Here is a 27,952-nt window from a genome sequence, read left to right as displayed (position 1 = left end):
CCCGGCCCTCACTCCCACCCCCACCTCTTATCCCTCGCAACCACCACCAAAATTATACAAAAAAGGAGCATTTTGAGTTGTATTGAAAAGATTTAGGATATTATTTGATAATTAAAATAGTTCATCAGTCAAAATTTCAAGAGGAATGCCAATTGTATAAATTTTTAAAATAATTTAATGATTAATGTAACCATTTTTTCCTTTCTTTCTGTAAGTTGCAAAGTAAGATTGAAGTAGAAAATGGATCTTCCTTTCAAAGAGGGGAGGGGGGGGGGGGAAAAATCATATTTTAAGCAAAGTTCATTATGTTGCATTATTTTTGCTTCTGAAAATTTAAGAAGTAAAATTAACACAAACAAAAGAAAAGGTTGCCTTACTTTATCAACAAAATGAAAAGAGCTCCTAGCCGAGGGAAGTCCATGTCATGATCGTGAATCGCATATTAAAGAAAACATTAAATATCTTTCAGCAGTTGTATTTATATCTTACTCTAAATTTCCTTCCTTCGGTAATATTCTTACTATATCTCCCTTTTTCTCTCTCTCTTTTTTCTATTGACATAACATACTCCACCTCCAGCTTCTCTAGCTGATAAGTATGAAAGATAAATAAAAGATCTAAAAAAGTATTAAAAAACAAGAAGAAGAAATGTCCAATCTGCTCTGCCATTCGAGACTGGTTTACACGTTGTTTTCTTTCCTGAAGGATGTTTTGTTTATCTAGCTGTTCATCTCCACGTTTTCTTCTTTTCTTTTACCATTCGTATCTCCTGGCCTTAATTACGGAGGGTTCTAAATGGCCTTTGAAAAAAAAAAAAAATTCTCAGAAAATCAATAAAGTGCTGTGTGCATGCAATCTTAGTTGCTTCGTAATTTATGACGTTACAAGTCTATATAGGTAGGTGTTGTATTGCCTTCTTCTAGATTGATTGTAATTAGATAACAGGTGGTTTAAATGCGACTACAATATCACTGGTTATAATTTCATATATTGTAATTTTTATATGATATATAATTAATATGTAGCATACATGATCTCTATATAGATTTATGTATCATATCTAAAGGGTGTTTGGTTTGCAATATTTACAAAAATTTAAGGACTATTAATCAAAGTAAATATTGTAATTCAACAAAAATAATGGAATCTTGTCGACTTTATAAGATAACCTCCTAGACATTTTACTCGAAGGAGAATTGCAAGGAGAGTAAATATTGTTAATCAATCCATTTGATTTTGAAATTTGTTCGCAAAAAAAAATTGCACATAATAAGACTAGGACTACTGAAGTCCCACCTCCCCCACCAAATTGCTAATTTTCAAAATTTCTAGTACTGTATTTTGCACCATCTGAAGTTACAATTGGTAAAGTCAAAGTGAATGTTCATTAATAAAATGCTTAGAGACTTTTATTGTCAAATACTACAGAAATTTTCAGAGAACATTGTGACCAAAAGTAAGTGTAAAATGCTGATGATTTTAGACGTTTATTATAAATAGCCTTGCAGTGAATGGGTCGTTAAGCTTGACTGATGGGTTCTTTGACCTTCAACGAGTTTCAGTCATGTTGCACTTGGTTAATAAAATAACATCCAACATTTCATGTACCGTACACATACTGTAGGTTAATGAAAAACTACTGTTCTGTAACTCGAGAGCTGCACTGAGCATTAAATGTGCCCAGAATCTAGTACAATGCACATGCTAGAAGATTCCAGTAACCATAGGTTACCTTGGAGCATGTTTACAGTAGTTACTTTAGCAGACCAAAGTCACATCCAGCATGCAGCTTCCAAAGAAATGTTTCGTTAACTTTGTTGTGTGGCAAGCTTTTGTTTTTATTGAATTAAAGAGGGCTAACAATGTGATAGTTATTGAAATGTTTGTATCTACATATAGGAAGTTCTAGGTATCCAATTATGGGCAAATATCAAATATTTTAGTCATAATGATGCAAATGTTTACAATTAAATGCAAAAAGATTTGAAAAATGCTTTTCCTTTGCACTCATTTTCTTTGGTTTATTAGTACACATGGTTTAATATGGTTTGATAGGGTTAATATATGATATGGTTTAAAATGCTATTTAATATGGTCTAATATGGTTTAATATGGTTTAATATGTAGTTGTAAACATGACTGTATTCTTAGAGATTTTTTGACATACAGTATTTATTTTGAGGACATCAGATGCACCATCTACTCTTCAATCAATCTGTAATTTAATTGCTAGCCCAAGGGCACAGTGAAGGTTTGGTCACCGATAGTGGAGTATCCCAGTCATGTGCCTCTAGCTGCCAATCAAAACTCTTTATACCCTTTACCGAGTGACTTGCTTCTTGAGTGAAATGAACCTAGCCCTATTTTTGCAACCGGTGACTCGACATTCGTGACATACTTTGAAAACTGCCAGTTCCGGTGATCGTCTTCAGGGTGGCTTCAATGATTGGAACCAGATCTGTCGAAACAAACCAATGATGCAAAATTGTGTATTCGTCACTGTAGCCAACTAGGCTGGGCCTTCACTGAATTGTAACTGAAAACACAGTAGTGTCATTATTGTCGTTTTCTTATTTTTTTAGCAAGATTGCTAAGTTTTGTATCTTTCTTTGGGACCTACACTATTGTGCATCGATATATTTAAGAGGGCTCAATTATAACTACAGTATAAACATCTCACTGAGGAAATTGCTTTGAAAGTAGTAGATAAATGAATATCAATGTAACCATTATTTGACTTACTAGCATATTGTGGGGAAATAATATTAACAATGATATGATACAATGGATAATGGACGAAATGCCAGTATTCCATGGTTGTGATTGCTATCTTAGAATCACCTAGTAGAGTTATGGAGGGCGCTATGTATGTAACTGTCAAACCAAAGAAGTATTGGCTTGATCATTGTTCACTACAGATACATCAATCCTGTTAAAATATAAGTAACTTTCATGAAATCAATATTCAGGCATGAGCTTTTTCTGCCTGATTCGTGGATTTCTGTGATTTCTTTTCTACCTCTGCAATTTACATGCCCTCTCAATTTTTGTGAATTTCTGACAACAGCGTTACTGTATGATTTGATCCGTCGTTCGCATGTTTTTCATTACCAATGCATTGCATGTATCCAATCTGCAGGGGGACAAGAACTATTATCCTAACACACTGTAGCAAATGCAAATTTTGGGCCTATACCACAATATTTCTCTGGATTTTCATAACGTTCCCAACATTATTGCAATGATATTTTCTTAAGTTTACCATAGTATCAGTAGAGTAGGGGCAACTGAAGAGAAGTGTAGTGCTGTAGCTGCTGAACATTTTACCACATTAAAACTGACCATTGTGTAATGTTACGAACAGTGACTTTTTAGATAAGGGTCACCATGATTGAAAGAATCAAGTAGGTTGATAACGACAGGCTAGGCATGTGGCTTCAGTGTGCACATTTTGAGTGTGAAAACTTTGCTTTGAGTGTTTTAATAAATTCAAAATTCTTTATAAGATAGGCACCAAAATTTTGTCTTTAAACCTCTTATTTCTGAGAGCTTCGACCCCTGGACATCAATGGGGGCGTTGCCCATGGAGACCACCAGGAGCCCTTAGGCAGGCCCGTGGACCCCACCCGTAACTGTGACGCACTGCTAGCTCTGACTGGCACCTTCTGCGTTAGTATAGTATCACCCACAAAGTTCAGTGATTTTTGTTTTACCCCAGGCTCATCCCTGAATATTCCATCTATACTTCTATAAATGTAGGTTGACCTGCACTTGCTCCAACATTTTGAAACATTCTAGTGGTAAAAGGAGAGAGAGACTGTTATCAATTAAAAATTCACTGATTAATTGAGAGCTCTGTCTTACAAAGCTAGGTCAAACCCTTGATATAGACCTCACAGGTAGATGGCAGTATACTATATTGCCACTAGCATTTTGTGACTCATCTTGACAATGAGGATGTGAATCCTTGCATTCCATCCCTTTTAGATATTTTCCCTCTCACTGAGTCTATCATTTCGCCCTCAATTAATAAGCCATTGTATCAAAAAGTGAGAGCTGCCGTGGTGTGCCTCTTGCAGCTGTCAGTCGCCTGCAGGACTGGTTAGCTTCGGTTAGAGTAGTAAACTTTCAAAGTAACGTAGCGCAGCTGAGACTGCTTCAAGGACTAAACTGACCTACATTTACAAACTTAAACCATCGATTTTCTATGATGTATATACACAAACTACAAACTCAATGCGTAGCTTTCAAAGTTAATAAGTAAACTTCTGAAGGGTGGGGTATGGCGATACCAGCATCATATATGACATAAGACCGGACTTGAGTGAAATAGTTCTGGCAATATAGTGTAGAACCAATCCAAGATATTACTGCATGGTGGTGGTTAGTGCCTCTATTTCTGGGGCTACCCCCAAGCTTACTTATTTTAATTTTACAGGTTTCTAGACATCTTGTTCATAGTCTACTTTGTGTATAACTTGCCTTTCTCCAGAAAACTTTGCACAAGTTTTGTAGGTTAATGTTGTCATATGAGTCACAATGATTTTCGTGTAATCTTAAGAGAGTGACCAATTTACAAGTGTCATTTTATCATCAAGTCAATTATTTTCTTGTCTATTTTCTCTCTCCGTAGAAACACCTCTCACGTTTGCAGCAACATTAGATAAAACAGAAGAAATTGTGAAGTTGTTGGTGGCGAACGGAGCTCACCTGGATTTCAGGAATAAACACGGTCAAACAGCTGTTCACAAAGCGGTGGAAAAGGGTATCGCAAAAAACACGGAGGTAAAAGAATAAAATATTTAAGATAGAACAAAATTATTTGATTTGCAACTTGGAGAGGAAAATAAAGAATCTTGTTAATGCTCTCCATGTTAGGGTAAAGTTGTTGCTATACAGTAGTTGCCTAGTCAACAGAAAAGGGAATGATATTAAGGTACACTGGAAACATAGCAAAAATATTACAAAAGTCCACCAAAATCTTGCCAAAATATGATGAGAGTACGCAGAAACTTGTAAGGTAAAACATAAGATCAATTCTGTTGGACACAAAATTTTCCATATTGGGCTAAAAAACTTTGATTATTCCATTAGTAAGAGCAACCAAAATACTTGTAATTACATCAATTATAGATCTTGTAGTTTGATCGAAAGTTACAGTGCAATGTTAAATGCAGCTTTATGTTTATTTTGATGCATATAATTTGCATAAAATGACAGTGTCTTTTGAAAGACATCGCTGAAGAGGGAAATTTCTATTGGGTTACATTCTTGAACTTCTTGAAACTAACATTTCACTATAATAAGCAATAAGTATTATTCTAATTTAAAGGAATTGTCTGGTGAAAGATTTTGATACATTGTCCTTGAAGTTATTATTTTTCTCTTTCTAACCATGTAAAAATTGTCCCCATTCCAACGTTTTCTTCTTGTAGAAATCTGGTTTTCAAATTCACCAGTTTCTCACCAAAAGTACCATTTGTTCGAACACATTAATATGGTGATTGACGTAGTTCTGGCAAAAAGGCAAAACAGGCGACTTGAAGTTAGCACTCCCATTTCCGCAGGAAATACACTCTCACGTGTACACGCACATGTGATTGCCTATATAGCGTACACAATGCGAACGTATATAGCCTACTGTACCATTCCCAGTTGGTATACGTATAGCTTTGCAGATAATATACTCTCACACTCAAACCACAGTTCATAAACTGTTCTTCGAAATCGCTGAAATAAAATTCACGGATCAAATTTACAGTAAAAGGAAACTTGAAAAGTATTCGGAACACAGAAAGATGAAACTTGGAGGAATCAATGTCAGAGCAGAATGTAGTACCGAGAAGCTTCGCAGAACTCTCCGATTGTAACGGTTAGAGTTGCCTGCGAACATTCCTTGCGTTGGAGCTGGACAGCGCGATGTATAAACAACAGAGAGTCTGCTGTTAAAACTTATCTTGTGTTACAAAAAGACCACGAAACCACCGATCTACTACATATATGGCGGCTTAAGGAGTTTTTGAAAACATATCTAATTTATAAGAAATTTCACCGAAAATTAAGGAAGAAATTCATCTGTACACAAACGCGGTTTTTGTTGTGATTACTGTAGGCACTGTACAGAGCGTGGGTTAATGTCGCAATCTGCATTAGCGTAGATGACGTCACGTTCTGTACTGTTCAAATCATATTGGAGTGTCCATCCTTAACGATTAAAAAATTGTTTCTCTGTCAAACGCAACATTAGCGTTCTCATACTTTGCCAACATGTTTGGAAAATTATTTATCATTTTTTTAAGGTAACTTCTTTGGGCCACCAGACAATCCTTTTATGGCTTGAATGGAATAAAATTAAGTTACTCTTGTAAGATTTAACAAAAACAGGTTTGTAAACTTTTGGAATGCATCACTTTTATTCAAGTTGTTCAGCCACCTGTGTCCAATTTATTTGATTTTTTTGACTTTCTAAATGTTTGGTGAAAGAGAAACATGTTGTTGTAACATGGTGAACTGCAATAACGTTTTCAACGGTTAATTAGTTTTAATATGATCAAATTATTGTAAACAACTGGAAATTTAATTTTTTAACAAGGGGGGGGGGAGGGGGGCGGGAGTTGTTGAAGAATGGAAACTGATTGGGAAGTTAAAAGCAAACTTGAAAAGAACAAAGAATATTTTTTTGGGTTAGAATGGAATTCAAATCAGTGACCTAAGGGTTCAAAGTTCCAAAAAAAAATTCTTATTTGCTCACTAGATGTCAGGATAAACATGTAAAGATAATGAAAGCTGTGCCAAGCTTTCTAAGTAAAAATGCTTATTATTAATGCTTATTAATTTATTTATTAAAAAAAAATTTATTAAGAAAATTAGCAAATAATGACAAGTTCTGAAACTAGACCCTGAAAACAAAGTGTTACTGTCAGTCAAAAATGTCCATTTTTCTCATAAACATCTTGGAATAGAAAGTTCACTGTGAGTATATTTTTGCTCTGGTATAGATTTTTGGGACTGTCAGATGTAAATATTGGACCTAACTTATGTCAAGGCATTCTTTCTACCTTGAGATTTTTAAATCAGGGTTTCATTCTCATTTTTTTCAGTTACTTCTGGACTTGGGTGCCTCGCCGAATTATCGCGATGCCAAGGGTCTCACACCGGTGCATTACAGCGTAATTCACGGCGGTGATCCCGCGTGTCTTAGTATACTCGTCAAGGATCGGTCAGAGTTAGACGTCCCCGATGACAAAGGGTGGAGGGAACTTCATCAGGTAAAATTAAACCAGGATCGAAAATAAAGCAGGATCAACATAGGTATTGCTGCAATGACAGCTTGAAAACATGGATGCTTGAAAACTTGGAATGTGGAAAGGTGGAGGGAACTTCATGTGGTAAAATTATTACTAAAGAATGTACAAGAAACAAAACTTAAGCAAGATCAAAGTAGGTTATTGCTGCAATGACAGCTTGAAAACATGGATGCTTGAAAACTTGGAATGTGGAAAGATGGAGGGAACTTCATGGGGTAAAATTATTACTAAAGAATGTACAAGAAACAAAACTAAAGCAAGATCACAATAGGTATTGCTGCAATGACAGCTTGAAAACATGGACGCTTTGAAAACTTGGAATCTTGAAAGGTGGAGGGAACTTCATGTGGTAAAATTATTACTAAAGAAGGTACAAGAAACAAAACTAAAGCAAGATCAAAATAGGTATTGCAGCAATGACAGCTTGAAAACATGGACGCTTGAAAACTTGGAATGTGGAAAGGTGGAGGGAACTTCATGTGGTAAAATTATTACTAAAGAAGGTACAAGAAACAAAACTAAAGCAAGATCAAAGTAGGTTATCGCTGCAATGACAGCTTGAAAACATGGACGCTTTGAAAACTTGGAATGTGGAAAGGTGGAGGGAACTTCATCTGGTACAAATTATTACTAAAGAAGGTACAAGAAACAAAACTAAAGCAAGATCAAAGTAGGTTATCGCTGCTTTTACATGAAAGCTTGAAAACTGACAAGCTTGAAATTTGGCAAAGAACCAGTAAGCCATTTGGTTTTCTGGGTCATTAATATCCAACATTTATACAATAGTCATGACTGAGATAAATTTGCATTTTTTTATTTCAGCACTCTCTTGACTGCAAAAGTATGAAACATGATGCAATGAGAAAAAAATTATGCATTTTGTAAATTTCCTGTCTTCTCCTGTAACAAATAGTCCTTTTGTGGCCTCATTGGTTTTGGTTTTTCTTTAACAGGCTAGCAAATTTTGAAAGGCCTATCAAAAGTGTTACTGTACCTGAATTTGTAATTGAAAATGTTGATAAAAACCTGAACTCTTTTTTGATTGTCTGATTTTGTTGATGCTTTCAAGGATATTCACTTCTCTCCACTTCAAGGCTTGTCGACACGGACGTATCCAACATATAGAAACATTGCTTTCGTACGACGCCGACATGGACGCCCAGAACGAAGCCGGCAACACCCCCCTCCATGTTTGTGCCTCCTACAATCAGACGGCTGCAGCCAGAATTTTACTCTTCAGGGGAGCGAGTAAGACCATCACAAATCAAGCGAGTCAGACAGCTTATCAGGTAAAAAAATAATGGGTGTGATTGATGGCTTTTTTTACCAGGGATGTAAGTCTTCCGGATTTTTACGGAAATCCGTTTTTTTTTTTAATTCCAATAAGTCTTCCGTATTTTTACGGAAATCCGTTTTTTTTTTAATTCCAATAAAGTTCCACAAAATTGTTCGAATATCAAAGACACAACGCGGCAAAAATGCCTGGCCCGTTGCAGCAAGCTAACTTCAATTTTCACTCATCGATCACTCAAAATACTATTTCCAGTTTCGCATCATCGCATTGCACTGTACAACATTGTGCCATGTGAATATCGTTGCGTACGTGCGAACTTCAAATCGCTATAGCTCATTTCTGTCGTTGAAAAACCTTGCCTAATTCATGTTGATTGGACTGCTAATTAATATCTTCGTAACTGCTGGTGCTCGACATAAGTTTTGGAATTAACGCTTGTGATATTTGTGAGCGGCGGAAATCTACGGGATACGCATATGAAAGTCGATATTTGTGATCGCATTCGAATGTGAGACTGTTTTTTATTCCGTAGTTCGCTGCGACGTATTCGTAACTTTGAGCTAGCCTAACATAACGATAGTGTGTAAGTAGTAAGAACTAGGGGTAGGATGTGTTAGCGCTAATACTTCTAAGCTAGCCTAACATACAGTAACGATAGTGTGTAAGTAGTCAAAGCTAGGAGTAGGATGTGTTAGGACGGCATTCACCTGGGGTCTCCGAATATTTTTCCGGTTTTTTTTTTTGGCTGCACTTAGGGAAGCCTCGCAAATCTAACCGCCGGTTCCGGGCCGGCGGAAATCTCGCACCCCTTGCTCATTATGCATGTGCATATTGGTCCCATGGTTGAATGCACACACGCTGGTTGCCAGCCGGAGTAATGAGCACAGCGTCCTGACAACACAAGGCTGGTTATTCTTCACAAACAATGAGCAAACTTGACCAAGTGACCGGATTAACTTTTGCGGTTTTGACAGTCAATAGAGCGGTAGTTTATGTCGCAAAGTGACTTATACACTAAAATCCGCCACTACCAAATGTCCGAGATTCAGTACTTTATATAATTCTTGCAAATCTTCCACGTTATCAAACCTCACAAATAAAATTTCTTGGGTCTCTTATGAACAATTGTGAAACTCCGCTACTCGAAAGTTCGATAAAAGCAGCCTTTACCTGGGCCTATACATTATGAGCCTTGTTCAACGAGTGGTACGTAACTATGAATTAAAAACTGAATCAGCCATTGCATTAAATATATGCCCCCCAAGAACTTCAGAAAACCCATGTTGACAAACCAGAATTTAAACAAAACAATAGTTAAGCTATGCCACATATGTATGTTAAAGAGAGAACATCGACCGTAACGTTGATCTCTGAAGCTAACTGCAACACAAATTCAACGAATAAACAGATGTTTGAGGCTTGATTTTCCCATTGACTTAGTGTGTTAGGCTGCCATGTGGTTAGAGATACAAGTTACTATTCGGTGAAAATTTTACTATACGTACATCAGTTTACAACTGCAGTGTTTACCCCTACTTAAATATCATCGTTTTCATTTTTATCATTTTTGGCACGTTTCCAAAAAACTTTTCATGGAGTAAACTATTTTGGCTCCACTCTAGAATTAATAAGGTAAGTCGGTAAAGGATCGGTAAAGTTATGCGAAATATTATCTTAGACGTTCAAGAAAAGTATATATCCCCGTAACATTAAGGTAAGTAAAACACCTCAAGCCAACCGACTCCTCCGCATGAACATAACTTTCTATTCCCCATGATACACGAGTCTATACCATACAGACAAAGCACGATATCAAGGCCCCAATAGCTACAGTATGGCTATCTTTATGAAAGTAAACCTTTTAATCCCATGTTTTAGGCCACTTCGCATGATTAACTGAATGCTAAATATTGTTTCCATGTCCTTGTAGAAAACGTCAACTTCGCAAAATACAATTAGTTGTGTTTTTGTTGTTACGTGAGATCCGTAACCGGCGAAGTGGTTAGGCTATTTACTATACACTTAACTATGGTAGGATATTAATTTTTCCTTTTTTTTGGGTGGAAATTCTAGAACATACTTTCCTTTCCCCCCGCCAGATGTGGTCGTATGGTTTATTCATAAATGGGTGTACTAGAGCCTTGTCTACATGACATTAGTTGCATTTAGCACGATATGCCAGTTTCGCGTGAATTTTTCGAAAGTATTTTGCTCGATCTTTCGTAAAATTTGAAAGGTGTACCAACTTACTGTTCGTACACAATTGCTAATTTCTCTACTGATTTTCAGAGTAGTAAAGGACGTTTTTTTTTTGAACGAAGCTCAAAAGTCAGTAAATGAAGTTGATAAACTTTATTTCTTTCAACTTTCTTAACCATGGAACGCTAGAATAACATTTACACTTAAAACGGAGAAAGGATAATCGCATTTTTTCCACATTTATTTCAAATTTCTTTCACAAGAAATTATCATTTGTTCAATCCTCATGATGTCTACGATCTAGCTGGCTAAAAAAAAAGTACAGCTCCGCTGGAGTGCGAAAAATTTCCTACATTCAACCGATTTTTTTCACCTAGCTAGGTAGTTTAGGTCCTGTTCTATACAACTTAGTAGGATTATTCTAGTCATCCCGTATGTTAGGCTCTGGTTCACGGTTATGTGTACGTGTACAAGAAGTGAGATTGTGATTTCAGTTTTTTAAATCTTAAAAATTCAGGAACCTTTATGTCCTTGCAAAAAGGCAACGAAACTTTTTGTTCCTACTTGGCCGACTGGGAAAATAAGAAAGATAGCATTTTAGATTCCTGCAGTGTAAATTCACATTTCCTTACTTATTTTTCATAGAAGTTTTGCTTCTGCAGTAGGATAAAATACGGCGTATAAACATACTATCTTTTTGAAACGTTTGAATACCTTGAGACTTAGCTATGATGTTTTGTTCAACTCACTATTGTGTTCAAATCGGCTTAGTAAAAACTTGACCGCGGCTGTGAATGTAACTGTATAGCGTGGAGGGTGGTTTGGAGAGAGTGTGCACTCAAGTGTGACTCATTATCTGCTTGTGGCTGTGCTCATTATAGCCGCGGAAAAATCCACCGGCCCGGACATGGCGGTTAGATTTGCGAGGCTTCCCTTACATCCCTGTTTTACGTCAGATAATAATAGGGTGGGCAATCGTAAAGGAGAGTCGCACAACCCCTACTATCATCTTAACTTAGTTTCTTTGACAGAGATCTTTGGAGATGAACAAGTAAGTCTCCTGAATAGCTAAGAGAGATCTTTATCCATTTCAGAGATAAACTTATCTGAGAACTTTCATTGTTGAAAATCTGTTGATGTCATCACAGGATCTGAAATCCTTTATTTTCTCTGTTTCTGTTTTCATAGTTTCAAGGAAGACTGTTAAGCAATGTTGACACTGAAGCCAGTACCACCATTAGGTCATATTAAGAGCTTCAAACCGTCTCCATTACAGGAAATAAACATTGTACTGAAATAAAGAGAAAACAATGTAAAAGATATGGTGCAGTAGTACATGTGGCTCCATGATGTGACATTTAGACTTGATCAAGTCTTCAGGTTTTGCGTGTGAAGGAAATTGAAGCCTGTGATATCTCCTAAATGGAATATAATTTTTCTTAGCTGTTTGGGGAATTATTTTGTCAATCACAGTTGTTTTCTATCACGTAGTCCGACGATGATGCTTCAGCATTGTGTCTCCTTTAAATTTGAATATACTGGGTAGGTTGGTAAGAATGCCAGACCAATTTGCAAACTGTTGTTTTGCAAACTGAAGTAAGAAACAGATCTTACATGGTGCAGTGTATATCTCTTCTGCATTCAGCACTACAGTGTGTAAGTTCCCATTGGCAAATAATCCTCGATACAGAGAGAGAAAATACACTTGCTTGATGTTTCTGATCCTGAATTAAAGACATCGCTAACACTGGGGTCCTCTGTATTTTCACGAGATGGGAATGTTGTGGTGGTTTGTTAGGAAAAAAATTATTTAAAAATGGGGTAGCTCCAGCAAGTTTCCAACCAAAGAATAAAAAGTATAACATTTGGTAATAAGATAATAATAATAAGAAGAAAAAAAATGATAATGATAATCCTTGTCCTGCTGTCCCCCCCCCCTCGACCACCCACCAAAACTATAAAATAAAAAAACAAACAACAACAAAATCTAAATTTTAAACAAAAGGAGAGATTAAAAAGACGATAATTAATGATAGCCTGTAGCAGAGAAAGCTGATTTGTAGATCTATTCAAGGGTCTCAGAGGATAATGTCCTGTGAGATCATTAAACATTGACAGATCTGCATTATGGAACAACATCCCTAGAAGTTTGTATCAATTCACACCTTGAATAAGTTTGATGACATCATAATGAAAATACCGAAAGGTCAAGAGGTCCCCGAAGACGCTGTAAGGGATGTTTTTTAATTCAGTTGGTAGACATGTCGGTCGTTCAATTGGAATTGGATCTCGTCCTAATAATAGATCAAAAAAAGGCTTCTTGACACAGACAGTACTATGATGTGCAAGAGTAACTTTTCTGTTTTGCTGTAACGGTAGTATAGTTTCAGATAACTGGAACTTAGGCTCGGTTTACATTAGACTGCAAGCACTCTTGTCTTAAATTTGTAAATGTAAAAGAGGACCAGATCCTGTGATCTGAACCTGGGGATAAACTAGGTTCAGACCCTGTGCCCGATGTGAGATATGTAATGTAAACTCAGCTCGGGGACTTGACCTGGGATCAGCGGTGACCTTTAACCTTTGTTGTTGTTTTTTATGTGAGAAACTCGGTAACTCTACTCATTGCACGGCTTATAGTGTGCATGTATGTTTTCTTCTAGTAAATCGTGTCTGACAGATTGTTATGTAAATACGGGGGGGGGGGGTTGAAATTCAACTTTAATACTGAACACCAAGCACAAGGTTTGATCCGTCATGTAAACAAATAAAAACACATGGCTTTTGAATCTAGAATAAAAAGAAGAAGAAAAAAAAACTGTTGCAGGTTTCTCCCACATTTGTAGCCGCTTAAACTTCGTCGTAAAAATAACTGCTGATTATTATCATCATGATTATTATCAATTACGGAATTACTACAAAAAGCCTCTGCAGGTAAATGAGAGGGCTGACATATCGTGATGAAGTTACGTCAGGCCCACAGACATTAAACGTAGCGAGATTAGTTTCCATCTTTTCGTTGATCTTAAAAATTTGTTTACGTGTACTTTACGCAACGAGGTTATGTCCATACTTTGTGGATACGTATGTTGTTAATCGTTATTGTTTAGCACTTTAAAACCCTGGTGGAAAGTTTAAGTAAAATCACATCTAAATATTCAAAGGAAAAAGACGCGTTAGGATTGGCTCTGTTCAATTAAAAAAAAAACGTTATTGGAATGTAATAGACTGACATGTAATGAGACGCACTACAGCTTTTTCCTGGGAAACACCTCACTTTCTTTCCACTTTGTTCAACAATTTTCTTCAAGGACAGAAATTCTTTTAGTTTCCTCTAGATTTTCTATTTCATTTTTCCCTTTCCATGTTTCATAACAGGTGGCAATAGTATCAAATAACATGGATCTGGCAGAAAATATTAAGAACTTTTCGGAAGACCAAGTTGGTAAGTACATTCAAGTTTTTCAACCTTCAATTCTTGTTTTCTTACCCGGTGTTAAAGATCTGATATAGAACTGGTGGTGGATCTTACTTCCTAGGTGATTGATTGCCAGCGATAGTCTTTTCTCTTCCATGCATCAATTTTTTCATCTTGTTTATCCACTAAAGTCAGAATCAGGGTTTATTTCTGTATCTTTTTTGATGCCTGGTTAAAATGTTATAACTATTTGTCATTCAAAATAAATTACTATCTTGTATATAAACATTACACTGTTTTGCACTTCATCATACTAACTTGGAAATTAAAATCCATTGCTCAATGTACTCTTTCTAGTTTCACACTTTTTGTTAGTTTTCTTTATGGGATGGGGATAGGTTGGGGGGGGGGACATATCCCTTTTTTTACCTAAACAGTCATCTAGGATTTTTGAAAGAGTACATGTGCATAATCTATGCAGGATGAAATGAATAATGACTTGTTGGTCATGTTTGTCTTTTTTTGCATTTTGTGGAATTTTGTTTGATTAAAGCCTATCAAAAGTATGTAGACATATCTAACAAAAGAAAACTATAACATCCAAACTGCTGACAGAGGGGGGTAAACTTGATAAGGCAGTGGCTGTGATACTTGTTAAAGTTTTGATTTGGATGAGGGAGGATGGGATGGGATGGGAGCAGGCCATCAAATGTGGTTAGCTTTATCCTCGGATAAGGTTCATAATGTCACTGTATATGTTCAAGTTTTTACCCCCCTTTTCCTCCTCCTCCCCCCCCCATCCCCCATCTTTCTGGCAAAGTACACATGCATACTCACACTTACTGCATAAATTGGTGAACCGTGCAACTAAAATGGATCTGTTGAGAATTTCTCACGTTCTGGTTTCTTGTAGTATTCTTTTCTGTTTTAATACTGTATTTATTATCATGCCATTATCTACCATATTCTGCATCCATACATAAATATATATATATATATATATATATATATATATATATATAAAATGACACCTCAAATGCCATCCATCGCACAATTCACTCGTAAGGGATCGTAATGAGGACGAACCTCACACCCAGACATATGTCCCCATAAAGTGAGTCTGTATCTCACGCCCAGACATATGTCCCCATTAGCTTAATCTGTAATATTGTGTCACTAGAAGAGTGTGAAGGTCTGGTACAAAGGTGCGGCTAATCATGTAGTGTCACTAACCTAATCTCATATGTATCTTCTACTAATTACCTCTCACAGTTAGGATAAAAGAGGAACCGGTCTTCAAACCCAGGAGGAGGAGGTGGTCTGGGGGAAGGGCTCCTCTAAACAGGACCTCCAGCGAACCATTTATAGCCAAAGATTTAGACCGTTTGTCGGTCAAGTCCAGAACGTCCGCAAATTCAGTGCCGTATGAGAGAATGGGTAAGGTCCGAAGTAGACAGCATTTGCGAATGTTGGTAGAAAACTTGTGAACTTCAATTCAGTCAGACGGCTGTTTTCTTTTCGTGTAAGCCATGGTATAAAAGATGCTAAGCTGCAGCAGCTGGAAAAGTCCTGCCCTGCTAGGATGAATTAATATCAAAACAGTAGGAATTGTTTCAGAACACTTTCAGTTCCCATTGTGTGAAACTGTGGAGCACATTAGATAATAAGTCTTGTGTAGCCTAGCTGCATGATGCTGCAGCCCCCTCAGTATCCTACTATTGACACAATGCCTAAAGTTACTTTTCCCAGCTTTCAAATGGTTGAGACAGACTTCTCTTGTGTCATGTGCTCAGTCGTGACAATTTCGTTTTGCTTTTGCGATATCACATCACTCTCAGGTGGATCCCACAGGTGGTGTAAATTTGTTATGTTCAAGATAGCAAAAGAGTGAGTATGGACATGATGCTGACTAACTCTCAACTTCACTTAGGCAATGTGTTACAAAATAAACTGCGACAGAAGTTGCAAAACTTCTCTGGAGCAAGGCTGAATCAAAATCCAACAATAGAGATTATCTCTGCATGCCTGCTGTGTCTATTATGTGAAACTGTATTGCCTATTGGGTGAAACTCTGCTGCACAAACGATTTCATCCTTTGCAGCCCCATACGGCATTCTTATTTTGACACAGTGCCTAAGTGACCCCCCCCCCCCCCCTCCGCCATGTATATTTGCCTCCTCCTCACCTAACTATTATCTTCACCTGTGTATTCTAGATCATTGCGAGTGGTCTTGAGCAGCCTGATTTGCTATCTCCTCGTAACCTTGGCAACACTTGTAATAATTCTTCCTGTTACTGATCAAATATATTATCCCTAGTCTAATCTGGCAACCTATGAGTTCTATAAAACGGCAAAGAAACCAAATATGAAGGTCATCGGGAGAAATGTAAACAGGATGATATGAAGCTTCCAGATATTAGCTTTCATATATATATATATATATTTACTCCTTTTTACAAATATATTAATAACTGGAAAAAATTAATTAAATTGAAAGTGAAATTGTAATAAGTCATGGTCAGAGAAATGGATCAGAAAATATTTTTAATTGTTATTTAGACTTATATTGTGCCAAGGGTATGGTGTAATGATAAGGAGATAAGAGATTGCAGTTTGTGAAATATTGTTTGATTTTACACATAGATCTGTAATACATGACATAATGGACATTTTATGTATTGTGAGGCAATTGCAGACAGTAATAGTGAAAGCTGGGTTACCAGTTCATCTTGCAGAGTGAAATATGGCCATTGATTACCGATTGTCGGTTATTCAGACAGCTTGGGATGACATACCACAAGTCAAATTAGGGTCGTCTTGTAGATATTGTTTGCTTACTTGTTTATGTAGAGATATATGTTTAGCTGGGATACCATTGCTGTAAACTGCAATGACAATTTGCTATCATTAATTTAACAGGATTTGACTGACGTTCTTCTTTAGCGAGAGGATTTTTCTCACCATGTCTCGTTATTTTTTTCTCTGTTCTGGAACTTTCCTTTGGTTGTCACAGACTCTGCTGGTTCTGGAGGTTACCATTCACCCATGGGCCATAGGAAAGTAGAGACCACGCCTCCGAACAATGAATACGTGGCGCTTCAGAACTACCATGCAGAGGGGATCGGTGAACTAAGCATTACAAAAGGAGATGTTGTAGATGGTTAGTATTCTTTCTTATTTTTGGGTGGTGGTCTTTCTAAAGTGTCCATTGGGGCTCTTTTTATTCTTGAAAGAATTTGACGCCAGGTTGCTTTTCAGAGGTTGGGGTTGAGGTACCATGTTTCCTTGGCTATCTGGCACTTTTAGCCTAGCAAAAACTTAGCAACAAGCTGTATTACTGTTTACCTGCAGTAATATTATGTAGAATACGCTTAACCTTGGGAGGGCCAATTTACATTTGCCTGTAAGAATAATGTATGGATTCATACCCTAGTGTCGAATGTATATCATTTTCACAACAGATGCTTATTAAAGGGGTTTCTTCTGATGCTTGAAGCTGATATGCTTAGCAAAATTGCTTACAGCACCACATTCATCATAGCATATTCAAATAGCAGTGTGGAATATTATACCATTTAATTGTTCATTGCCTGTCATGAGAAGATCACCCCTTTTATTTTGAACTTATCAATCTCAAGGAAAATGTTGTTTGTGTGATCAAGTGATTCTAAAACAATTAATCAAGCTGCTTGTAGACTTTTTGCGAGAAAACACCAACATACTGCCCATTCAAGATATCTTTTGATAATGAAAACTTTAACCGAAACTTGATGCTATAAATGGCATGAAATATGTGTGGAAAGAACTGCTCTACAAAGGCTTGTTACAAACTGACCTACCTTCGAGGTAGGTGCAAAACAGGTGATGGTTGTGTTGCTTACTGCAAAGCCAGCATTTTAGAACGAATAACATACCTCAAGTTTTGTCAACAAATACAAGTAAGTAAATATTGTGATATAAACAAGATGTAATTCTTTATAAGTCTTGGTACATATCTGTTTTAGTCCTACCTTTAACACTCATCCTTCTGTTTTCCCACCGTTTTGTCTTCTTATTCTACACTTTCTCTCCCACATACGTTCTGCATTTTCTTCTTTTGTACCCTGAGTAATGCTTAGGACTGCAAATGCTCGCAGTGTTGTATAAGCATGACGGAAGCTTGAGATGAAACTCGACCGTACCTTCTGTGTTACTACGTTGACTCTTTTTAAGTTTCTCCTATTTGCATGATATTTTAGGATATTAAAAGTATTTCAATATTCATTCACGTCCGTCATGATATGGCTTTGAATATATATCACTCACCAAAGTGAACGACAGAACAGCAAATTCTCTCTCCGATATATGCGTGCAATTGCATAATCTGACATGACCTGACCCGCAAATGACCCCGCAACTCACACAGAAGAAGTCACAGTTTTTCTTATAGATCAAAAGAACTTGACATTCATTGCACTTTGTCAATTTGTGAAACGATTCCTACAAGGAGTGGGGACACTTTGAAATGGATTGAAATATGTCATCTCATAAATATAATTTCTCCCCTTTACTCGGTGAACCTTTGTGCCTATATTATTTTCCATAGTTGGCAACTTTTAGCGGTGGCGACTTCGACCCAAGTCTAGCATTCCAATGTCTTTCTCCTCTGTGAATTCTCCATCTTAGATCTCTGCTACTCTGTGTCTTAAAATCCCACGATGACTTGTACAGCTGGAAACATGATTTTACTTCATAAATTTACATTGTGAAATGCCCCCCAAAAAAAGAGCTGTGTTTAAAAATGTTAAAAGTGTCAATTTGTATGAGGTTATGGGAGGCAGTTTAGTTCTCTCATGCCTAATCCAGCCATCTGTGTATTTAGGGAGACCTAAAATGGCTTCATTTTTCATACTGTTGCACGGTAAATCAGTTTTAACCCAAGTTTAGATTTGAGGGTGTCAGGTGTGAAAATTTCTCTGCATAATTTTTCGCTCTACTGAAAGTCTGACGTCGCCCGATACTAATGAATATCTGATGACTGGGCAGGAGTTTTAGATACCTGTTTTCAATGTTTTCAACCATCATCGTCTCGATCCATTGGACCATAGCACGCCCCTTTTGTACCCTCCGTTGGTCTCTGTTGCAAACCAGGTACTTGTTTTTTGGGGTGTTTCATTCAATTCTGGAAGTTTGGGAACATTACAATTGGCACTATTTTTAGATCTCTGTTTTGCCAACCACTAATGCATGGAGAAAACACTGATTATATAGTTTTCATACAGCAACAGTGTCCTTTTAAACCCTACAGCACAGAGCAGTATTAGAATTTATAGCTCTGTTACCCAATGTTATTAAGTGCTGTAAGTTGTTGTTGTTTCTGCAATGCTTGTGGCTGAGGGCATTTATCACGAAGGCACAGTAAACAGACATGTAAGACCATTCCCGTCATACCTTGACATTGAAACTGGAAGCAAGCAGGCACTGACAGGTAGGGTTTTGCATATTTTAGTATCTAAAACTAGCAGAATACTGTTCTGTGGTTTCCAGTGGGACTCACTCCAGTAACTAGTACCAAAATTTCATACAAATTCTATGAAGTAATCCTTCGTGGGCATTCAAAATTTGTAAATAAACTTGAATCTTTATCAATTAAGAGTGGCAAGTGCACATCTACCTTGGTTCTTCTACAACTCTGGAGGGTGAAGTTTTTTGTTTGTTACACTGTCACAAATTAATCTTGCTGTTTGTTCGGCAGTATCTTTGCTCGCTGTAGATCAACTTTCTTGGTCCACCTGCATGTATTATTATATATCATGCATAATTGTAAGATATAGATAGTGTGACCCATCCTCATATTTATTAATGTTAATTAAAATGGATGAAGGGGCTGTGGGTTTACCATCATACTCACAAGGTAAAAGGAGGCAACGTGAAGCGTATCAAAGGTACGTGATGCTGTATTTAGCCTTTAAACTTGGGCGATAATTAGTATCTATTTCTTACAATGATGAATGCAATTCTTGTTCTAGGACCAAATATCGCAAGTGAAAGGGAGATAAGATTGAGGAAGAATTCTTTCTAAATATTTAACACACTAATCTGTATAGTATTCTCGGTATTGTACTACTGTATATAGGCTGTATCTGATATCTGTAAAAGTTGAGAATTCTTGAAACAAGCAAGCCGTTACATTTAAGCAATACAAAAAGGGTTCATCAGTGTCTTAAAAGCACATCATTATAACTAATGTCGAACTCTTTTCCTAAAGGAAATTATTGGATTAATTTGGTGAGATTTCCTCCCTAGAGGTAACGATCAAGGGACTAAAAGTAATTTGGTCTGTCAACTAGAAATGTGGAAATAACAGGATGTCACACAACTTGACAGTGATGTAAAAGGCAGGGTAGGAATTAAGATTTAGCTTTGGGGGGCTATTTTGAAAATGAAAAGTTAAAACGCTCCCTTAATGTATTTACGAGGGCTTTAATAAGGTTTAGGGGGGCTCTTTCCAAAGTTTGATATGCTGTTTACGAAAATGGTTGTAAGCATTCAACAGGATAAAGTAACACAATTACCCTCTTCCTAGTGCTGCGACCATATAGCAAATTCATTAACAGTTTAACCGCAAAAATTTGCAATCGATTAGCAAATAACGTCAAGCCACTGAATATATGACGAAAAATCAATAACCCATCAACTGAAAAACACAGGTTTACTTCCGCTGAAGGTGCCCTTTCCTTAAATCAAATATTTTTTCGTGTGTGGCTAAAATCACTCACCACCAAATACGAAACCATTATACTGCTAAAAAGTGATCAAAGTTAAAACCTTCAATCCATCGCCACAGCAACGATGTACGTAAAATACAACATTCCCTCTTTAAGACATAGCACATACCTTCCAAACAACTGCCGATTTCCAGCAAATTGTAAGTTGTAAACAGAGCTACACAGTTTTTTTTTTTTTTTGGCAAACCGATGGTTAGGCTACATTTCCTATTGAATTAGTGTGGTTGTTAGGCAACATGTGGTCAAAGATTGCAGGTTTTCATGGATATTTTGATATTTTATTTGTGACACAACTTGAGCAAATAAGCAGATGGCTAGTTTAGGTTTTCATGTTGACTTAGTGTGAAGTTAGGCTACCATGTGGTCGGAGATTTGTGGGGAGTAAAGGTAATGGTCGCTGGTACTGAAAATGCTTAGTGAGGGCCATAATTTGCCAGTGACTGTGCGAGAAGTTCCCGGTGATTGTGCGTGACCCTTCCGCACTGCTTCAAATTTTATGCTGGATTGTGAGAACTGTTTGCGCTATTCCCGCAGCTACTGCAAACCCTAGCTAAAGCAAAAGCATGTCACAAGAATATTTTTTCCAGTATCACATCGCAAAAATGCATTACAAAAATGGGCAAGTTGGAAGGGGAAGTGTAATAATGATTTATATCAGTTTTTCTACACAGAAACTATCTGTATTCAGTGAAAGAACTCAAATAGTGCTACACAAAATGTTATTACACTGTTACACTGAATTATTCCTTGAACTGCATCGTGAGGTACAGACTAGTTTCTGTGTTTGTTAGTGTCCTTTGGAACAGCTGTTCTTGTCACTGTGATTCTTGAAGCCGAAGCTATGAACACTTCTTGAAATACTGGTTTTAGCAGTGTCCTTTGTAGCAGTCATTCTTCTCACTGTGTCATTCTTAAAGCTGAAACTAACCCTTCTTCAAGTTTGATTCACAATGCTAAGTGCTACCTGTTTCCATAGTAGGAGACCTTTAGTTGAACCCTGACACCCTACTGGGTTTTGTAATACCATCTATAATTCAATACCAGCAACCAGTCAGCTTAGATATGTAATGATTGGAGTGTAATGGTTCAACCTTCACATATATAACTATAACATCCTGCATGGTGTGTGAAGGTACTCTCTTTCAGATGGAAGATGAGTAACCATGAAAGTTGGCCACTCTGGATGGATGAGGACAAGGTCTGGTTGGGGAGAGGTGGTTCAGGAGAGGTGGTGTGGTGAGGAGACAGATTGGATGACAATAGAATGGGTGGAACATTGACCAGTGTGTAGATCTACGCTCAGACAATTGAGGGGTGGGGGAGGTGGTGTGGTGAGGAGACAGATTGGATGACAATAGAATGGGTGGAATATTGACCAGTGTGTAGATCTAGGCTCAGACAATTGAGGGGTGGGGGAGAGGTGGTGCATTGAGGAGACAGATTGGATGACAATAGAATGGGTGGAATATTGACCAGTGTGTAGATCTACGCTCAGACAATTGAGGGGTGAGGGAGGGGTGGTGTGGTGAGGAGACAGATTGGACGACAATAGAATTGGTGGAATATTGACCAGTGTGTAGATCTACGCTCAGACAATTGAGGGGTGAGGGAGGGGTGGTGTGGTGAGGAGACAGATTGGACGACAATAGAATTGGTGGAATATTGACCAGTGTGTAGATCTAGGCTCAGACAATTGAGGGGTGGGGGAGGTGGTGTGGTGAGGAGACAGATTGGATGACAATAGAATGGGTGGAACATTGACCTGTGTGTAGATCTATGCTCAGACAATTGAGGGGTGGGGGAGAGGTGCGGTGAGGAGATAGATTGGACGACAATAGAATGGGTGGAACATGTAGATCTATGCTCAGACAATTGATTGTGATGTTTGAACTTTAAAGAGAGGGGGTGGGAAGAGGAATGTCCATAGCATCTCTATCTCTCTTCCCCTTGTGCCATCACAATAGAAAATTTGATGGCAACAGCAAGAGTGATGGCAATTTGATGGCAATAGCAAGTGTTCACCAACATTTGCTCGATTCCTGTGGATCTAGCAAACATTGATCCATTGCCAGCCTCTATTTACAGACATCAATGCCATTGCCAGCCTCTATTAACAGACATCAATGCCATTGCCAGCCTCTATTAACAGACATCAATGCCATTGCCAGCCTCTATTAACAGACATCAATGCCATTGCCAGCCTGTATTAACAGACATCAATGCCATTGCCAGCCTCTATTAACAGACATCAATGCCATTGCCAGCCTGTATTAACAGACATCAATCTCCTTTATTACCAGGCTTAAAGTTTAAATCAGGTTTTGGAATCGTTTATCTTTTCTTTTCTTTTTTTTTGGGGGGGGGGGCAATTTCCACGCTATTAGTTACAACAATCCCATGAAAATGTAGGTTTCTTAATTTGACTTGTCAAATTTCATTTAAAATAACAAAGTAAAAGTTGAATTTTTCCCCTCCAATTTTCTAATTTATGTGTAACATGTGACTGGGTCTAATAACATGAAAAGCCACTGGGTGAAGAAATGATGACAATTTAAGGAATTCCTTGAAATCTGCTTTTATGTTTCAAGTAGTGTTGCGCCGATAATCGTTTTCAATATCGGTATCGGCCGATATTTGCAATATCGGCAGCATATCGGTATCGGTAAAATTTTGCCTAATTGCCGATAACAGCAAGCCGATATTGAACTTTTTTTTCACAGCAGAGCTACTTATTTATACTTGCAATAATTTGTTAATCTGCCCAAGACGATCCATTTCTTTAGCGTCAGTTAAACTCTTATTCATTTTCGATTAATATCCATGGAAACCTGACCCTCCGTAACCTCTAAAACACGTCTACGGCGCGCGAATATAACCAATGACCTTCGTGAACCTTGGCCTACACATAGCATTAGTGCAGCATGTATACACTGTACTGTACTAACCATTCATTTTCTCAAAGGCCTCCGTGAAAACCTTGAACATGATGCATAACTGCACTTTTAATTTTCCGCGAACACACTGCCGATTTCCCGCCGGTGTTCGCCCAGCGAACACGCCGAGCACGCGAGCATAAAGGCGTAGTGTCCAGGGGCCCGCCATAGGGCCTTGGTGGGGTCATGGGGTAGAACCCCTTGTGGGGATCCTGGGGGATAAAGCCCCGAAAAATTGGCTTTTTTTTGCGTGTCTGGCGATAAAAAAAAAAATCGCAGTTGAGTATGCAAAATAATTTTCTTATTTAAATTGTCACGAAACAGATGAAAATTTTAAAATGACAAGTTAGAGTAGCTATATTATGTTATAAAATGAAAAGAGATTTAATCTGTCTTTCAATCTTTAAAAAGTGCAACTTACAAAACTTCCGATATTATGAAACAAACAACGTTCAGCAAAGCCCTGTCTCTAGACTGCCTAACAATGAATAGCGTGCACAATGCGTACATTTTTACAACTGCGGTGTTTAACCCTATACCCAACTACCGCCGTACATGTGCTGCGAATTTTCCCAGGTACCTTCCCAAACACACTGTAAGCTCATCCCCTGTGTAACACCTGTTTGTTAACATTTTTTGGCAAGTTGCCAGGGAACTTTTCAGTTACGTGAGATCCGTAACCGCCGAAGGCTATTTGCTATACAATTAACTATGGTAGGATATTATTTTTTCCGTATTTTTGGAAATTCTAGAAAATACTTTCTTTTTTCCCCCGCTTAAAAACAGATGTGGTCTTACGGTATATTCATAAATGGATGCACTAGAGCCTTGTTTACATGACATTAGTTGCATTTAGTACGATATGCCAGTTTTGCGTGAATTTTTCGAAAGTGTTTTGTTCGATCTTTCGTAATATTTGAAAGGTGTACCACCTTACTTTCCGTACACAATTGGTCATTTCTCTACTGATTTTCAGTTTTTTTCTTCTCTATACGGTCAAGTGAATAAGTTGTACATTGAGTATAAACTCAATAAATTATCATTTTTACATTGTGATCGACAGTTCGTAACCTAATTAAGATGCAATTTTGCAAGCATACGTTAACACTATAGCTACTTGTAAGTCTTTACGATGTTAAGGCTCACATTTACTGCGTCCATTTTATTATCGCGTGCAGCGCTGCAGTGAAAAAGATTCTGGTTGGATTTCAATTATAATTCTCTTTTTCAAAATCAGGAAAAAAGTCATTCTTTTCAACTTAGGACAAAAGGAAAACAAAACACCATATTTTGTTGTTTACTTGAAGATTTATTTGTGAATGTATGCATGACTAAAAGTACGATTTTGCCTTTATTTTGTCTGTTAAAAAATATCGGTATCGGTATCGGTATCGGACCGATATTGGGATGATAATATCGGATATCGGCCAAAACCGATATTGGTAATATCGGCGCAACACTAGTTTCAAGATTTCAAAATATGGGGCTGGCATTGTTTTCATGTTTTTAGGGGCCCTGCTTTTGTGCCTGTTTTCAAAGAATGACCCCCTACTCTGGCACCCTGTGGTTACTCTGTTGGTGTTGGGGATGGAACCTATGACCAATCTGCTTTATGTAATAGCTTCCTGTCCTATCACTGCAGTAGCAATGACCAGCCATTTATTGATTGATCAGATTTAACATGGCTGTTTAGATACTTTACAACTTTAATATTATTCAGGAGAAAAGATCAAAATCTAAATGATTTAAGAAATATACAGTGTTTTTTTGTAATATCATTTCTTCAGCCTGAACTTACAAATGTTTAGCTTTTTTTTTTTTTGTGTAAAATATGTGAGCCTTGTGGGTTCAGATAATGTGTTTTCCCCAGTAAGAAAAGGAAATTAAAACAAAAAAAGAAGTCTTGCATCTTCATGGGAGAATTATTGAAAAATGAAAGTTCTTCAATTAATTAATATTGTATGTTATGACTTTGATATAACCTTGTTTGACTCTTGCTAGATGCATTTTTACCATTGTGTTTTCTTTGCTTCCCTTAAATGGAGGGGAAGAGCATTGTCTAGTCTACAACTGTTGTTTGCTTAACCTTTTATGGCAACAGGATCGAACAATAAGCCGAGGACCCACAATTTTCTTCACTGCCTATTCAGTCTTCCAGAGAGGGGAACAATTATCTTCCTCGCTCTGTCACCTCTATAACAAAAAACAAGGTAAAAATGAATATCTGACAAGGTTTTACTTGCCATATAGGATCTCTGTTGTAGCCTAGGGGAGTGTTGTGCAAGGTTAGGTATGTCGGTGCATATAGTAGTCCAAAAGTGGTATGTCGTCTATTGGTTTTGTACATGATCGCAGCCGTGAATGAGGGATACAATTATCAAATGGATGCAATACATTACCACACTCTCACCTTGAGAAGGCGAAAGATGTTCCAGAGAAGTATGACATGGGGTACGTTGGTTTTATAGTTGCTTTCCAAAAAAATTAGATCCTTCATTTTTTTTCCTATTCATCCAAAGTCCAAATTTTCATCTTGTGTTTTACTTCTTGGTTTGGTTAACTTTATAGATTTACTGATCAAGACAAGTAGACAAGATAGTATTTACTGTTTGGTAAATGTTGTTGCTTTGGCAGCATGTTGCTGTCTGGTCATTAACAGCACACTGATGGAATTACTATTTTGTGCTGTAGCTGTAATGTTAGCTGCACTGTTAGCTGTAATGTTAGCTGTACTACTAGCTGTACTGTTAGCTGTACTACTAGCTGTACTGTTAGCTGTACAACTAGCTGTACTGTTAGCTGTACTACTAGCTGTACTGTTAGCTGTACAACTAGCTGTAATGTTTAGCTGTACTACTAGCTGTACTGTTAGCTGTACTATAAGCTGTACAGCAGCTAACAGTTTAGCTAGCAGTGCAGCTTGCAGTACAGCTTATAGAACAGCTAGTGGTACAGCTAAACAGTACAGCTAGTTGTACAGCAAAACAGTACAGCTAACAGTCCAGCTAGCAATACAGCTGTACTGTTAGCTAGAACAGCAGACGAAAGTGAATCATGTCTGTAAGTTTACCGCTACAAGATAGTTCTGTACATCAAAGGGAATATAAATGATAAGACTAGAAAATGCCAACTGCTGGTTATTTCCTTGGTGGAATAAGCACAACATTTATTTTGGCATTGGCATGATAGTCTCTAGCCTACATATTCAACAGTGTGGTTTTTTTTTTTTTTTTTTTTGTACCTTAAGTCTGACGTGGTACTGTTTTACTTCCCTGTGTCATCTCTTGTACATGGTACTGCACTTTTCTACCATCTTGTTTCTTGTGTCATGGGAATACATTATTCACGACTGTTAAAAGGTATTCTATAAAATGATTTGTAAATGAAATCAATCATGTTTATATGTGTTTTGCTTCTGAACAACACAGCAAATCTTGGGCCAGCAGTGGCCCCCTTGTAAAGAAGCTCCCCTGTCATCTCTGTAATCTTAGATCTGAAATATCTATCGTTAAAATGTTGCGGGGAATAAATTTAAGGAGACATAATTGCAGTAACGTATTGATATCAATATATCCTGATGTAAACTGTTCTTCATACTGTTCTCTCGGCTCTAGTCTTGAGGTTGATATCTCACATCCTGTATTAGTACTCTTTCTCTCGGTAGCTTCTGGTTTGTAATTCGAGTCAAGCTCATTAAGGACAAAGAGGTCCTAACGACGAACCCCCCACAGGTGTGAGAAATGGTTGTTATGTGAATTTTATCCTTAGGCGTGGAGAGAGTGGGTAAAGAAACCGAATGCTGTTGGCAATATTATCTTTCATATCCTTCTGTCCTGGGTAAATATGTTATTATTAGATGGTTGGATGACTCATGATTTTCTGCATGCGGAAAGGAAGTGAAATACGGAATATCATATCTTTATCTTGATTTCAAAATTATGTTGTTGTTGAAGCATTGTTCATGAAAGCAGAGGAAATAAAAAGGATAACAAGAAAAAAATCGAAAGGGTTCATCATAAAAAGAAACGTTTGT

The 27,952-nt window shown here is 37.4% G+C and overlaps 1 protein-coding gene across 10 annotated transcripts in view; it reads left to right on the top strand.

Annotated features, from left to right (window-relative positions):
• Nucleotides 1–27,952, top strand: part of LOC139967299 (uncharacterized) — a 142,296-nt gene that overhangs the window by 78,428 nt on the left and 35,916 nt on the right. For 9 of the 10 annotated variants that reach the window (XR_011792969.1, XM_071971594.1, XM_071971034.1 and 6 more), the window contains 6 exons: nucleotides 4,634–4,785; nucleotides 7,101–7,268; nucleotides 8,402–8,596; nucleotides 14,179–14,245; nucleotides 15,491–15,655; nucleotides 17,233–17,379. Coding sequence is in view for 9 of the 10 variants with exons in the window: in XM_071971594.1 (XP_071827695.1) it covers nucleotides 4,634–4,785; nucleotides 7,101–7,268; nucleotides 8,402–8,596; nucleotides 14,179–14,245; nucleotides 15,491–15,655; nucleotides 17,233–17,379 (894 nt within the window). In the remaining variant the exon portion in view is untranslated. The remainder of the gene's footprint in view (nucleotides 1–4,633; nucleotides 4,786–7,100; nucleotides 7,269–8,401; nucleotides 8,597–14,178; nucleotides 14,246–15,490; nucleotides 15,656–17,232; nucleotides 17,380–27,952) is intronic. The other variant, XM_071971288.1, reaches the window with a different exon arrangement.

The sequence above is a fragment of the Apostichopus japonicus genome, chromosome 1 (genome assembly GCF_037975245.1).
Source record: "Apostichopus japonicus isolate 1M-3 chromosome 1, ASM3797524v1, whole genome shotgun sequence".
NCBI classification, from domain to species: Eukaryota; Metazoa; Echinodermata; class Holothuroidea; order Aspidochirotida; family Stichopodidae; genus Apostichopus; species Apostichopus japonicus.
The sequence above is the reverse complement of the archived record's forward strand: the minus strand, read 5'-3'. Positions and strand labels throughout refer to the sequence as shown.